This window comes from Rhinatrema bivittatum, chromosome 5 (assembly GCF_901001135.1).
Source record: "Rhinatrema bivittatum chromosome 5, aRhiBiv1.1, whole genome shotgun sequence".
In the NCBI taxonomy this organism is placed as follows: domain Eukaryota; kingdom Metazoa; phylum Chordata; class Amphibia; order Gymnophiona; family Rhinatrematidae; genus Rhinatrema; species Rhinatrema bivittatum.
The window spans coordinates 27,576,776-27,593,373 of NC_042619.1; the positions used below are offsets into that span (position 1 = coordinate 27,576,776).

The window sequence follows — 16,598 nt, forward strand, 5'->3', positions numbered from 1 at the left end:
AAAGACTTGCTGATTTACCATGCACCAGTGAAAACCTGTTCGGTGACAAGATACAAGACGCAGTGGCTCAATTGAAAGACCACAATGAAACCCTGCACCAATTATCAACAGTGACTATTGAGGCCCCTTCCTCTGCGAGAAAATCAGCCAGAAGGGACCCTAAAAAACCTTTTTATCGCCCATGCAGATATTACCCACCTACATCTCGCGTGAGAGCAGCTAGGCAAACTCAAAGAGGACATCCTCGACAGCCTAAAACATCCAGACTTCAGCTTCCTCCACAAACAGGCCCAACATCTGGATTTTGAAAATTTTCCAGAGAAAAGCAGCCCCTTCACAAATCCAGAACCAGATTTTCCAGTAGGAGGTCAAATTCATCACTTCAAAACCAATTGGCTCAAAATCACCACATACCAATGGGTTATTTCCATCATAACCCAGGGATACCATCTCAACTTTGCCACAGTACCCCAGGATTCCATCGCCCAATCTCTTGTAGATTCAAAAAGATCACACAACTCTTCTAGAGTCAGAACTGTCCAAACTTCTGGGTACCAGGGCTGTGGAACCTGTTCCCTGGGCACAGCAAGGCAGAGGGTTCTACTCCCGCTATTTCCTCATTCCAAGAAATGAGGCGGCCTCCACCCCATCTTACACCTCTGCAATCTCAACAAATTTCTACGAAAATAAACATTCAGGATGGTGTCCTTGAGCACCATGCTTCCCCTTCTGCAAACAGGAGATTGTCTCTGTTCTTTGGATCTTCAAGACGCTTACGCTCACATTCCCATATTCCCACCTCACTGCAAGTACCTGCATTTCCTAGTGGGACATCAACACTTTCAGTACCTTTCAGATTTGCCTCAGTACCCTGGATATCTACAAAGTGCCTAGCAGTGGATGTGGCCCATCTACGCAAGAACAGCATACATGTCTCTCCTTATCTGGACGACTGGCTCATCAAGAGCCAATCCAAGCAAGGAGCTCTCGACACTCTCAAGCTCAGTATCAATCTGCTCCACTCTCTGGGATTTCTCATCAACCACCAAAAATCCCACCTAACTCCATCTCCCCTCCTGACTTTCATCGGAGCAGATTTGGACACCACAGTGGCAAAGGCCTTCCTGCCCAATGACCGTGCAGACACCCTCTCCAGGCTAGCTGTATCTTTGCACACAAAGGGGCAGATATTCAATGATTTACGCGCGTAGGGGTGTACACGTGCTGGGCCTATTTTCAAAAGGCCCGGCAGCGCCTGTAAAGCCCAGGGACGCATGTAAGTCCAGGGACTTGAAAAAAGGAGCAGGGCGGTCCGGGGGCAGGGTGGAGGCGGGGCTGGAGCCTCCAGGCACAGCGGCCATTTGGTGCTTTGCCCTAGATCGCAGGCCAGCCGTCGGACGGCGGGCCTGCGATCCAGGGCAGGCGCAACTTATAAAATAAAGGTTGGGGGGGTTTAGGTAGGGCTGGGGGCAGGTTAGGTAGAGGAAGGGAGGGGAAGGTGGTGGGGTGGAAGGGAAATTCCCTCTGAGGCCGCTCTGTTTTTGGAGCGGCCTTGGAGAGAACGGAGAAAGCCAGCAGGGCTCCCCAAGGGCTCGGCGCGCGCAAGGTGCACTATTGTGCACCCCGTTACGCACGCCGACCCCGGATTTTATAACATGCGTGCGTACTCATCCTAAATTCCTTCCCAAAGTGGTTACCGACTTCCACTTGAATCAGTCTATAGTATTGCCCATATTTTTCCCAAGGCCTCACTCTCACCAGGGCGAGAGGGTTTTACACACCTTGGACTGTAAACGAGCACTTGCACTTTCCCTAGACCGCACTGCAGTCCATAGGAAATCCACCCAACTCTTTGTTTCTTTTGACAAAAACAAACTGGGAGTTGCAGTGGGCAAACAAACTCTCTCCAACTGGAGAGGAGACTGTATCGAATTCTGCTATGAGAAAGCAGGCCTTCCTCTCCAGGGATGAGTGAAGGCGCACTCAGTAAGAGCAATGGCAACGTTCAGTACCTATTATTTATTTATTATTTATTTATTTATTGATTGATTTTTATATACCGGTGTTCAATATAGAATATGACATCTGTAAAGCTGCAACATGGAGCTCTCTTCACACATTTGCAGCACATTACTGCTTAGACAAGGAAGGATGTCAAGACTCTGCCGTTGGCCAATCCGTCTTGAAAAACTAATTTCCGGTATAATTCTAACTCCTTCCACATCCAATCTGCTGTGATTTTCAGGCTGCCTCATTTTTACCAACAGTACACAGTTGTTGTGCCTGTTGCACAAGTTGTAAGCTGTTGGTCCAATTTAAATATGAGTCAGCCTGTAACTTGAGGACTACCATCCTGCTTGTCCTGGGAGAAAGCAGAGTTGCTTACCTGTAACAGATGTTCTCCCAGGACAGCAAGATGTAGTCCTCACAAAACCCACCCTCCACCCCGTGGAGTTGAGTCCGAAACGTTTTATTATTTTATTTTTCGCTCGCATCTTTTGCTACAAACAAGACTAAAGGGAGACCCCTGTGACTCGAGGGATAATGGCATGCTGGGCATGTTCAGTGTGCCAGGCAAAAGGTCTAGAAACTTTGATAGAATGTTTTCCATGATAGGGCTCTGTCCAGTGACGTCACCCCACATGTGAGGACTACATCCTGCTGTCCTGGGAGAACACCTGTTACAGGTAAGCAACTCTGCTTTCCCCCATTCATCTGGAAGCAGCCATATATGCAGTAGTGTGACTACTGACATCATACACATTGTATCTGATTGGGCCATACTGCTATGATGTCACAAATGACATCACCTGTACACACATACTTTACAATTAGAGGCCAATGTTTGTCCTAACAAGATCTGAAAAATCTGTACTGTCCTGGTTGAATACAATATTGCTTGTAAAATGAACAGGTTGATTTTATTTTTTGTAGTAGCACCTGTGTGCTATTGCTGCAAGACTGCAAAAGTAGGACAGTTGTGCCTAGATGAACATTTGTATCTGAGAGTCCTGTACATTTTCATGGGAATGGAAGTCATACTATTACTCTGTTATAATGTGAACCGATGTGATGTACCCCAACAAATGTCGGTAAATAAAAGCAAATAAATAAAATAAATAAGTCTAATGAGTTCTATATATTAACACAGTATTGTTGGCAGAAAAAGACAAAATGGTCCATCCAGTCTGCCCAGCAAGCTTTCCATGGCAGCAACTGCCGCTCCATGCATGATACCCCCAAGTATCCACCAAGGGCGGGAACTGCCACTCTGTGCAGGCTACCCCTTGTATCTGTTAAGAGTAGCATCAACTACATCTTTAGGTCAGCAAAAACGAATGACTCCTAGGGAGTCCCAGGTGGCTTACCTCATAAACAGCCACGTTGGAGTTCTCGTGTGTGACAATCACACTTTTTATGGACTGCGAACGTGCAGCAGATCGCAGACTTTTGCCATCAGAGACACTTTTGGAGTCACTCAGGCTATCCAGGGTCAGTTTCTGGGGGAACACAATTGATGAAGAAACCATTAATTAATTACCTCATGAGCAAGGCTCACAAAGGTTCACCTGCTCAGTCTTTGCATCTGGTCCCTGGTATGGGGAGACATCTCTAGTTTCTTAGGCAATGTAATTGTCTTTTGTGTTGCTAGTGTTAAACATCTCACCAAAGAAAAACTCTAAATCTTGGACAAACATTTAAGAACTGTCAGCAGTCCAATTTCTGGAAGGATTAAATTGGAATTTTCCTCGTGAACACAGGGAGATCGGTTTTCAAAGGTAACTAAGAAATTACCTAGTTAGACCCCCCCCAGGATGGAAAATAAACCAACCCCACCCTACCCCAGCAGCTAAATATCTCTCCCTAATTTCCTAGGTGGCTGTGTTTATCCATGGGAAAAATGGATATTTCAAGGGTGGGGGCAGGTTGAGAGAAAAACTATACACATAGGGCCAGATTTTCAAAAGCATTTACTCGAGCAAAACTGGTTTTTGCTCGAGTAAATACACTTTACTCAAGTAAGTGGGCTTTTCAAAATTGCTACAATATATGCCATTGAATTGTCCATAGGATTTACTCAAGTAAGTGCACTTTACTCGAGTAAATAGCTTTTGAAAATTGCTACGATAGTATGTCACATTTACATGCGTAACTCCTTTGAAAATGACCCCCATACAGTAGATTTTCAGCCACTATGGGGCAGATTTTAAAAGGTACACATGCGGCGTACATTTGTGCATGCTACCCGGCGCGCACAAATATACGCCAGATTTTATAACATGCACGTGCAGCCGCACGCATGTTATAAAATCAGGGGTCAGCGCACACAAGGGCGTTCCCTCCCCCCCCCCCTTCCCCTCCCTTCCCCTACCTGTCCCGCCCCCCAGCCCGAAAAAAACCCCTCTGTATCTCTATCTCACAAGTTGCGCCTGCTGGTCAAGTGCCAGCACATGATCCCCCAGCACAGCGGGTGTGGGAGGCCTCTGGCCACGCCCCTACCCCCGGACCACCCAGGACCACCCACGCCCTGCCCCTTTTTGCAAGCCCCGGGACTTCCACGCATCCCGGGGCTTTACGCACGCTGCTGGGCCTTTTGAAAATAGGCCTGGCAGGAGGAGACCGGATTGCTGGGCCCCGATTCAGGGCCGGACCACCATCCACCCTCCCCAAGCCCGGAAGTGAGAGGGAGGAGCCGCGCGCTTAAGACCGCTGCGGCTGCGGTGCTTGCCACCGCCGGTGCGTCGCCTCAGCCATGCGCGCCCAAGGGGAGCGCACAGCTTTGTCCGGCTTAGTCCGGACTAGGATGGACTGAGGAGGGCCCTATTTTCCTCTCTGATTGCTGAGACTCAGACAAAAGAATTAGCTCAAAGAACGATCGACGCCCTTGTTTCATATAAGAGATGCCAGCAAAAAGGAAAGGGAAGGTAAGGGTTTTTCCCTCAGAGCCCTTGCCTTCCCTACTTCAATTGGAAATTGATCGCTTCATGACCCAGCTGGAGAAAGAGAGTACCGATGAATCCGCTGGAGGTAACCTGGAAGGAGAACGGGTTTCCCCCCTGGACGAGGCATCTCTCAGTCCTGACTCGCGACCGCCTCCTGCTCAACGTGGCGCTAATGGAGATGCAGCAACATCAAATACCGAAGAGGTAAAGCGATTGTTGGCTACTGGAGGAGCAAGCTCCATACTGGACTCAGTGGAGGAAGAGGAAATTGATCCTCAAATAAAGAAACAAGACTCTCTTTACCCTGAGAAACCAGAAGATGTGCGGCCTAAAAATCCAAGACCATAGACGGTAACTTTGGGGGCAATCTGGGATTTAGTAAATGGACTAAGTGTTACTGTTAATAGACTAGAAAGTAAAATAGACTCAGTATCCTCCGATTTACAGCAAAAATTTACTGGGATACAAAGGCAAACAACTGAAGTAACGAAGAGAATAGGGGAAGCTGAGAAGAAAATAAAATCTTTACAAAATTTGAGTACAGTTATGGTAAAAGATCAGTTGGGTTGTTCTAGGCGATTAGAAATAATGGAAAACAATATTAGACATTTGAATATAAGAGTTGTACATTTCCCAAGAATTGCAGGGGAAATCCCTTTTGTTTCTCTTAAAAGGTTTTTAGCAGAAGTCCTTGGGTTCTCTGATAATAATAATAATATGCTTGCCATAAAATAAACTCTTGTTTCTTTGTGAAAGGAACTTCTGCTCAGGCTTTGACTATTCCAGCCAACCTTACGAGTTTTCTAGAAAACTCTGCCTTGCAAGTGTTAGGCAGAGAAACTTTGATTGTTTCCTTTATTACATCAACAGATATTAGTAGCCTGATGAAAGTTTATTTTCAAAAATTTCCTATTTCGTATTGTGGACAGAATGTAAAGATCTTCCCAGATCTTGCGCCAATTACAAGAACAAAGAGGCGTGAATTTTTAGAACTGAGACATAGAGTTATAACTTTAGGATTTACCTTTTTACTAAAGTACCCTTGTTGGTGCATAATAAAAAGGGGAACTGAGTCATTTAGCTTTATTCAGTCAGACCAGTTGCGTCAATTTGTTGAATTACGAGAACCACTTGCTTCATCCCCAGTTGAACCCTAATGTGTAGGCGAATAGTATAATGCCAGCTGTAATTGAGCTATTCCTAAATTTAATTGTTTCTATATTTTCTTTCTCCTTTTGAGTTTGTCTTGGAGTCTCAGGTGTATATTTAATATTCCTGGAGATATGGTTTCTATTTAAAGTTATTATCAACATATCATGTTATTTGTATACCTAAAGGTGTATTTTTCTTTGAAATGTTTTCTCAAATTTGTTGATATGTGTGTTCTTTGAATTCAATGAAGATTGAATGTAATGATTAACATAAGTGTAAACTGAAAAACTATAAATAAATAATTTAAAAAAAAAGAAAAAGAAAATAGGCCTGGCACACGTAACCCTTTGAAAATCTGCCCCTATATGCATAATTGACACACATAAGATTTGTACCATTCTTTAAGGTAGTACAAATGTATACATTTACCCTTTGCATCACCCCCTCCCACCCCATTGGCCTGAAGCTTCAAGAAAATCTCCTGCTTGAGCCAGCAATATTTCCTCTCCCTCCGCTGGTATCCTGATGTTCAAACTCCTCCCACCCACCAAGATGAGGCCTTCATGGCCACAGATTTTGTTCCATGGCCTACAGTCAGACCCCCCAAGCAGCCTCCTTATCCTATCTCCCCCAAGGTCAGAGCCGTTGATCCTCTCCTCCTTCTTATTCCAATCCCTAGGAACTCAATATTCATTGCCATTTAGCCAGATAAGTTTGTACTTATCCAGCTAAGTTGTGTTGTTTGAATATTCAGCCATGTTCAGCAGCTGCCACTTAGCTGAATAACTATTTATCAGGCTAGTCAGCTAAATGTGTGTGGGGTGGGTGGTGGCAAGAAGGGAGCATTCTAGGGCAGGACTATTTCCTGGATAAGTGCCAATATTCAGCCCTAACCAGTTAACAGGCCGATACAGTACAGTGCGCTCTGGCGGAGCACATGTTAGCCCATGTTTGGACGCGCATTTTCGACGTGCTAGCTTTACCCCTTATTCAATAAGGGGTTGAAAACGCATGTTGATGGCCCTATTAGTTATTCCTGCGCAATTCAGTAAGTAAAATGTGCAGCCACCCTTCGATTTAATATCATGGCGATATTAATTTGGAGGTCCCAAAAGTAAAAAAAAATAAATAAATAAAAAATTTAAAATCGGCCAACGGCTCGCGGGTTGAAAACCAGTTGTTCAATTTTGTCGGCATCCGGTTTCTGCTGTCAGCGGGTTTGAGAACCGACGCCGGCAAAATTGAGGGTCGGCTGTCAAACTCGCTGATAGCTGCCGCTCTTGTCAAAAAAGAGGCGCTAGGGATGTGCTAGTGTTCCTAGCACCTCTTTTTACCGCGGGCCCTCATTTAAATACTGAATCACGCGCACAGAAGAGTGGCCTGCGACGTTTACTGAATTGGCCTGTAAGTTAGCTAGATAAGTTAGATCTGCTATTGAGCAGTGGTACTGCTGAATATCCCAGCTTGGTTAGCTGTATATGTTTACTGTCTCTGGATAGTGGCTAAATATCTATCTCTACAGGTCTAGGGCCCACTCCCCCCAACCAAGATCTGTACAGGCCTTCCAGGACCCCCATCCCAAGATCCATACATCTTTTTTACCAGACTGGCTGGTGGCAAGAGAAAAGAGTATGTCCTTCCTGCCTTGGCTGTGCCAAATTCAAAATGGCACCCGTTGACCTGATGCTGCATTATGCCCTGTATAACCTATTGTTCATCTAAAACCAATAAATCCTTCACTTCCTTGATAGAATCGTGTCACTATATTACATCTATACATCTATACATAATATTTGATTTTCATTTTATCTTCAAGTAATTGGAAACAGACTGGAATTTTTTTTTGTGACCGTTCTTGTGCACATAGTTGTCCCCTTCTAAATTTTAAAGTATTATTTAGACTTTATTATGCAAGTTATTAGCAAGAGTAAGTCAACCAAAGCCTTTTTTTAATCAACAGGAAAGAAACCTTAACTTGAGACCTTACCTTGATACTGAGTTTAGGGTTTATGAAAGTGAGATCTTCCAGTGTTAACAGTAATTTATTGGGCCCCTTGACCAATTGGATCTGCAGGATACTATGTCTAAAAAAAATAAAATAGGAAAGCATACCTTGTGTTTTATGGGTTTTATGACTCTTATTTATTTATTTAAAAAAAAAAAAAAAAGAAATGAAATGTCTTGTTTTATTTTATTTCCTTTTGTAAACACAAATAAAATTTAATACATTTTTTTTTTATTTTCCAACGCAGTCATCAGATCTGGTCCTCTCTACCTCCCCAGCCCTTGCTAAAAAACAAAAAATATACAGTGCCAGCACTGAAAAAAAATAAAAAGCTAAAAGCCCTTCCTCACGGCCTGCCCATAGCCTCCTTGCCACCCATCCCAGACCCATTTTACCCCATCCATGGATCTTAAGAGAGATCCCCAGGTGCTCCTCCTGTCCTACCAGGTCCTGAGGCCAGCAACAGTTTGCTATACAGGAGTTTTAGCTGGCTAGATTTAGAGGAATTCTCAGCTAAAATCCTTGCTAGATCTTCTAGTAGCTTTATAGAAATGATAAATAGTAATAGTAATAGTGATCCGTTTTTTTTTTCATTTGTGATTTTTCTTTTACATGCCCAGTTTTTCTCTGCCCTGGGGAAAATATTCCTCTCTTATTTTCTCATTTGTTCATTTGGGCTCATATCCTGTCTCCCGTAACTGGGGGTTTATTTTTGACCTGTTATCGAGCTTGTAAATTAAATTCAGCAAGATTTTTACCTGATCAGATAGGAGACCCCTACAGCACAAAGCGCCAGAGCAAATACCAAGCTAAAGACCAGGATGACAATGGAAGGCTCGATACCTGTGCAACAGAAGGAACAGACTGTTAAGTGGAAGCCAACACTTAGTGGGGTACTTTTGTAACATAAACTTTCATACAAACAGCCTTTATGCATGTAAGGTTATCCACATATCGTCATTTCTGTGGGTAAAGCACTTTTTTACCTACAGAAAGGTTACTGCAAGACAGATTTTGCCACTTTTTCTACAGCTTTAGTGTTTATGGATATAGGAAAATAAAACGTGCCATGCTGGGTTAGAGAAATGGTCCGTCGAACTCAGCAACCTGTCTCTGACAGTGTCCAATCTAGTCATAGGAAGCCCTCGACAGATCCCAAAAAGTGAATCCATTTCTTGTCTCTAACTCCAGGGATAAGTGACGAATTTCCCTAAGGTCACTTGGCTAATAATGATTTATGGAAATTTCCTTTAGGAAGTTTTCCAACCCCCTTTTAAACCCAGCTATGTTTGATGCCTAGGCCACATCCTCCAGTGCCAGATTCCACAGCTTGATTTTGCATTGAGTGAAAAGTAAATATTCTCCCAGGACAAGCAGGATGATAGTACTCACATGTGGGTAACGTCACTGGACGGACCCCTATCACGGAAAACTTTTCTAGAACTTTTGACTGGCACACTGAGCATGCCCAGCATGCCATGATCCCTGCAGCCACAGGGGTCTCCCTTCAGTCTCTTTTTTCCCATGCTGCAGTTTGCCTCGCAGTTAGGAGCCCACACAATTTCTCACATCATATCGGTTTACAAATAACTTAGAACAATGATAGCTTGAGTATCAAATAGGCATGGCCTTTACAATGAAACAATAAACAAGGAAAAAACAACAAGAACCTGAAAAATAGTTAAATCTATTCAAGTGGGAGCAGCATAATTGGGAGAGGGGGATAAACAATTGAAAAAGAGAAAGGCTATGTACAAGGTCCGAAAATATATCCTCGTTATCAACAAGGATCCTTGAAAGACTTTGCGTCCTAATGTATCCAGTTCCTTCTGGTCCTTACCAGGAGGAGAGGAAGAATGTGGCCATGATCTTTTGGCTTTCTTCTGCGCTGACTCCACCACTACAGATTGGTGAGGGAGCTGACATTTTTGGAAACCTGGGGCATACTGGACCAGGTAAGTAACGTCAGTCTTCTTATTGACTGAAGGTACTGTACCTGGGTGCTCCCAGAGGCGGTGCAGGAGGTCAAGAAGCACTTTGTGCGCGGTATCACCATTACTTCTTTTGGAGGATCTACAAATTGTAGCATCACCAACATCTGGTGGTGAGCGTCTACCTCCATAGCCAAAGAAAATGGAATGGTTTCAGACATCTCCCTCACAAAACTTGCAAAGGAGAAGTCTTCTGGAGAAGATCGTCGCCTTTCTTCTGGGGGTGAGGGCTCTGAGAGCATGTCCTCGGAAGTATGTGAGGCGTCATCAGTGGAATCATTTTCCCAGGGATCATAGGGACTTTCCCCTTGTCCTTGTGAATCTCCTGAGGGAGGTAGCATATCAAACTCGAGAGGGTGAGAAGGCCTCAATCGGTGATGGGATGGCTTTGATGGAGATTGCAGCTGCATCGGTGGGTCTGGTGCTGGTATCGAAGAACATGGTTTTGGCATCGATGGACCTGGAGTCGGGAACGATGGTTTAGAAATGGACAAGGTACGTTTAGGCATCGATGTTCCTGATGGCCCAGGTATCGGCTCCAGCTTTGGTGGCTTCCATGGAGTGATGTGGCCGGGTACCGTTTTATTATATTCCGAGGAACCCAGTATGGGGATCGTGACCTGTGGAGGCATGGATGGGTCGATACCAACAGGTCCGATGGAATAGAAGGAGTTGACACGACACAGATGAGCGCATCTAGGCACTCAAAAAGTGGTGCTAACGGCTTTAAGCACTGCCTTCTAGACCATTACGTCCAATTCGCCTTTGAGGCTGGTAATGAAAGCACTGTGCCTGGGGTAGGAGGCAGGCTAGGCATTACTGATGTTTCCACAGTGATCTGAGGAGATTCTGTACCCGGCACCGATATCGGTGGGGAATGCCTCGGTGACCTGGGTCCAGAGGAGGATGGGGGCTCCTCTCCCCAGGTCTTCTTCACAGGTGGCTCGATGGCCATCGATGCCACTGCGGAATCGGTGCTGGCACCGAGCGTGCTGCTCGATGCCCTCACTCCGCCCTCCTTACCACTGTGGCGACTCCCTCCGGGTCTGATGGACGGTTTGCTGCTGCGGCGTCCTCTTGCCATCTTCCTCCAGCGTTCCTGGAGCAGCAAGATGCTGTGGATCCGCCATGTTCCTGATGACGTAGGGCGCGCGCTCCAAATGATGTACCAGCAAGGGTGCGAACCTCGGGGGCATCCCCCTGTACTGACGTCATCCGCTTCCACTATAAAAGGTCTCAGAAATTGCTAACGGATTGAGTTAGCAAAGGGTTTCGTTACCTATGCTACTCTGCCTCCTCGGACTTAGCAGGGGTACCCGCTCTTCGGGGGCCTCGCTGTCTTTTCTCTATTTCAGATTGCCGATAGGAACCGGTACTCGCTCCTCGAGGGCCCATGTTCCTGAACACTCTGAAGATTCTCTACTGCCTGGAAGCTATCATAGATACAGACAATTGTGAGTTACCATCGCTCTCTCAGAGCTTTCCCTGGAACCAGGTACTCGCTCCTCGAGGGCCTAACCCTTTTCAGCTCCTGAGCTTTCTAAAGACCTTATGTGAGATCTATCATCCAGTTCTGGCTATGAACACAGTATATCCATCTACTCACTATCTATAGTTTCTCTACATCTCAGCTACCCTGGGATTGTGGTTCCAGTACCTGAGAGACTTCAGCCCTGCCGGGCGTAACAGCTCACTACTGCCACCTCTGGTGGTTCTACTCCCTGCCTAATAATAGAATTCTGTGTCTGTCTCCATACTCAAGCCTAGCCAGTGGTCCCTCTCAGGATATCCTCCTGGGGGCGCTCTCATCTGCCATCGGCCCAAGGATTCATCTATCTACATTCCTCTACAGCTGCGTGTCCTCTCCAAGCACTCCGCTGGAGTCTTCAGCAACAGATCATACAGCTTGCTAACTCCATCTCCTTCTGGAACTAGTACACAACAGATTGCTACTCCTAGCTTTTCTATCAAGATTGCTACCTCCTCTCCTTCATAGGAGTTTAACCATAACAGAGTACTAGCTCCTCCCTCCAGAGGAGCTCGCATATAAAAGATTGCTAACTCCTCCTTCTACAGGAGCCAATGCATAACAGATTGCTAACTCCCATCTGATGTCTTCGCCCATCCAGCATCAGATCCATAACAGATTGCTAGCTCCTCTCTTCTGGAGGAGCAGATCTCCAACAGATTGCCAATTCCTCCCTTCTGGAGGAGCAGTTCATAACATTCCCCCGGTGCTCAGCTTGGTCTTTCCCCGCTGCTGAGGATGAAGAAGCTGTTGTCTGCGAGGGGGTCGGTGACGGCTGGTTACCCGCTCTGATAAGGTGTTTGCTTGGCGTCTTTGATGTCAAAAGAACCCTCTTTGGAAGGTTGTGGCCATGTTGGAGATGATGAAGTAGCACCTTTGGGACTAAAGAGCTGCTGCATTTTCTCCAAATGAGCGCACCTTCCCTTTGGGGTCATTTGTGCACATTTTGAGCACTGATGGACGTCGTGTGAGGATCCTAAACAAAACACACAAATGTCATGTGGGTCTGTTATGGACATTGTCCTCGGACACTCAGGGCATTTTCGAAAACCCGTCGCCATGGAAAAAAAAATTTGGCGCGCACACGGTCGATGACCATCAGTAACTGAAAGAGTGCTGCCGGGAATCGACTGCGGAACATGGGGGATGCACTTACTGGACGTCAGAGGAAATGTATTCGACGGGGGATCCCGGTGAGGGTGATTTTAATGAAGATAATCTTCAAAGTTCCGTGACGAAAAGTTGTGAGGTAAATCTCACAGAGCTCCTAACCGCGAGGCAATTGCTGCACGGAAAAAAAGAGACTGAAGGGGGACCCCTGGTGGCTGCAGGTCTGGTGCCATGCTGGGCTCCACCTGATGATGTCACCCACATGTGAGGACTACCATCCTGCTTGTCCTGGGAGAAATTGCTTTTTACCCACATAAATGTCTTTGAAAATTGTCATCCATATCTACTCCATGGTTCACCTTGGTCCTCATGGTCTACAGACAAGACTCAAAGATAAATGAGTGGGTGGGACAAATATATAGAGGCTAACAAGAAGAAAGCAGAATTGCTTAACCAGCATTTCTGTTTGGTTTTCACTGACAGAGGACTTGGTGTAGGACCACAGAAAAATGCCACAAATAGGAATGGAAGCGAGTTATAGACCTTCAACAATTTTCAAAAGACTGTGTTCGTGAGGAGATAGCAAAACTAAAGAGGTAAAGCAAAGGTGCAGGGTACATCTGAGGGTATTAATGGAAATTTGGGAAGTTCTGACCTTCGTTCTGGAAGGAGAAGTGGTTCCTTTTCACAAAAGTGGAAGTAAAGAGGAGGTGGGGAACGACAGGTCAGTTTTTCTGATCTCATTGGTGAGTAAATTAATGGAATTGCTGCTAAAACAGAAGATAATGCAGTTTATGGAATCCCATGGATTAAACGATCCAAGGTAGTATGGTTTTTACCTGAGGTACATTTTGTTAGACAATTCTGATCTATTTCTCTGACTGGGTAACCAGAGAGATCAAGGAAGAGCGTTAGATGAAATGTACTTGGATCTCAGTAAGGCTTTTGACCCGGGTCCACATAGGTGACTTATAAACTAATTGAGCAACCTAGGTATAGGCCCTAAAGTAACTGACTGGATTAGAAACTGGTTGAGTGGAAGGTGACAGAGGGTAATGGTAAATGGAGTTTACTCCAAGGTAAAGGGCACTACCAGTGGTGTGCTGCAGGCATTGGTCTTTGCTCCAGTTCTGTTTAACATTTTGTAAACAGGGAGCCTAAGGAAGGAGGTGAGAGGCCCTAAGTGTACCTGCACTCGGCGAGTTTTCCTCCGGAACATCTCCGTTTGGACCCCCTGCGCAGCTCGAGAGACCTGGCTAGCCTGTGGAGGGGAAGGAAGGCGGGGCCGAGTGACGTGAGCGACGTGAGGGCAGCCCTTGCCCTATAAGATCAAAGGGCAGGCGCCGAATCTTGAGAGCCTAAGGAAGGAGGTGAGAGGCCCCAAGTGTACCTGCACTCGGCGAGTTTTCCTCCGGAACATCTCCGTTTGGACCCCTGGCGCAGCTTGAGAGACCTGGCTAGCCTGTGGAGGGGAAGGAAGGCAGGGCCGAGTGACGTGAGCGACGTGAGGGCAGCCCTTGCCCTATAAGATCAAAGGGAAGGCGGCGCCCCGCCGTCGCGGCACGCTGCCTAAGCCACGCGCTCCGTAAGGGGCGCGCGACTTGGTCCGGCTTAGGCCGGTGAAGGCTGGGAGGCTGCCCTCTATGTCCAATTGGTTTCTCTCACATTTCCTCCAGTTATTGTAAATCTTAAAGAAATCGTTTGGAAGTTGCAGCTTGTTTTTTGTAAAAGATTTCCATCTGACTCTTTTCCTCATGCCGCATACAAAACGGAAGGGCAAAGTTAGGCAAGAAGCCTCAACCCCTGCCAGACCGAGCCCCAAACAAACAATGCTGACAACCTTCTATCCGTCAATGGAGGCATTGACCCCGGAGAATCCCATTACAGATGTGGTAGGTGAGCAAACTTCCTTTCTGTTGGGAGATGTGACTCTTAGTCCCAGGGCCCCAATAACACCTACACATCCTGTGAGCGCTACTACTGTCACTGTGATAGGCTTGGCAGAAGAACGGTCTCCGTTCTTTCAGTCAAGCCCGATTGACGAGGGCAGTGACATTAAGGTTTTGCTTGAAAGGGGAAGGAGGTTTCTTCCGTCGGAGAAAATGTGTTTGGATCCGACTGAAGTCTTGAAACACCTGGAGGTAGTGCTCCACTCCTTATGGGGACTGCTACTAGCCAAAAACTGGTTAATTCTCAAGCATTGTTATCTACACCAATACTAGATAAAGGAACTGTGACAATGGAAATGTTATGGCAAGCGATGTCTATGCTTCAAAATAATATAGTGAAACTAAATGTGAATATCAAAGAAATGCAAGAGGTCCTGTTAAATATAAATCCTATGGTTACAAATTATGGGGTGACCTTAAAAAAAGTTGAGGATGATATAAATATTATTAAGAAAGTTCAAACTTCTATTATTCAGGGGGAATTGTTAGTTTCAAAAAAAGTTGAAAATTTGGAAAATTCTGTTAGATACTCCAATTTGAGAATGGTAAATTTCCCAAAATGTAAGATGATATCATTGAAAGAACAACTGAAAAATTATTTTCTTGAAATACTACAAATATCCCCGGATAATCTTCCAGTGGTTGTAAGTGTTTATTTTATAAATAAAGATCAAGGTATAATATCTCCCCCAGAAATACAGGAAATATCTTTAAATGTAACAGAATTAATTGAGACGTCATATAGTTCCCAGGCTGAGAAGAGAGGAACTCTTTTAGTAAAATTTGCTCTATCATTGGATAGAGATAAAGTCTTGAAATTATTTATGTTAAAAAGATCCTCCCTCTACCTGGGACAAAAAATATGGGTCTATCAGAGACGGAAAAAGTTTATAACGTTGGCTAATTTGGCAAGAACATATGGTATTCAAATAATCATCAGATTTCCATGTAAATGTGTTATGCACAAAGAAGGTAAAAGATATGTTTATTACGATCCAGAACATTTAGAAAAGATTTTGGAAGAGTGTAAGAAACAGAAGGAGTGTAGTAGCGCCTAATGTTAGCTAAAATCCCAGGTAAATTGGTTAATAGAAGAGAGAGTATACTCCGTATTCTGTAAGTTATGATTATATTATTATGTTATTTTCTTTGCTCAATTAAGCTCCCCAATTTGTTTTGTAACAGGAGACAGGGGGAAAGTAAGGATCTAATTTATTTATGATGTATTGAAGATATGATATGAGGTAACCCTGATCCTTAAAGAATATTCATTTGGAATGTTGAATATATGTAATAATTGAATTTTATTTGTATTCTTGCAAAAAAAAAAAAAAAGTTCATAAACATTTTGTAAACAATATTGCAGATAGGTTGTCAGGAAAAGATTTTCGTTTTGCAGTTGATACCAAAATCTGCAACAGGGTAGAAACCCTGGAAAGTGTGGAACACATGAGGGATCTAGTGAAGCCTGAAGAATCGTCCAAAGCTGGAATGGGCAAACTATGGCCTGCAGGCCAGAACTGGCCCCTCAATATGTTTTATGTGACCTGCCTATCACAGGCCAGCATATCATTCTCTCCAGCCTAACGCTATGAACTGGCAACATCATCTTCTCTGGCCCAATGTCACAGGTGGTGCCAGCATGAGTAGCTGGAGACAGGCATAGATGCCTTTGTTACCTGCAATGCTGGAGAATGAACCTGAGGATGGTGTTTGCATGAATGGTATCAGCTGACGGACAATCTGCACAGGTGTCTGTGATCTTGAAAAGAACAGGCGCAGGCTAAGTTGACCAGTAAATGTCACATGATGTATATAATCACACCAAAGCTTTGCATAATTTTACTTCGTTTTTACAGCATTCTTAGTGCAACCTGGCCTTTTATTTGCTCTCTTAAGAATTTGCTATACAAAAGACAT

At 44.9% G+C, this 16,598-nt stretch overlaps 1 protein-coding gene across 1 annotated transcript in view; it reads right to left on the reverse strand.

The window, feature by feature from the left end:
• Nucleotides 1–16,598, reverse strand: part of LOC115092343 (retinal guanylyl cyclase 2-like) — a 175,926-nt gene that overhangs the window by 120,649 nt on the left and 38,679 nt on the right. The window contains exons 4-6 of the mRNA XM_029603144.1: nucleotides 8,859–8,943; nucleotides 8,083–8,179; nucleotides 3,369–3,500 (exon numbers count right to left, since the gene is read on the reverse strand). Coding sequence (XP_029459004.1) covers nucleotides 3,369–3,500; nucleotides 8,083–8,179; nucleotides 8,859–8,943 — 314 coding nt within the window. The remainder of the gene's footprint in view (nucleotides 1–3,368; nucleotides 3,501–8,082; nucleotides 8,180–8,858; nucleotides 8,944–16,598) is intronic.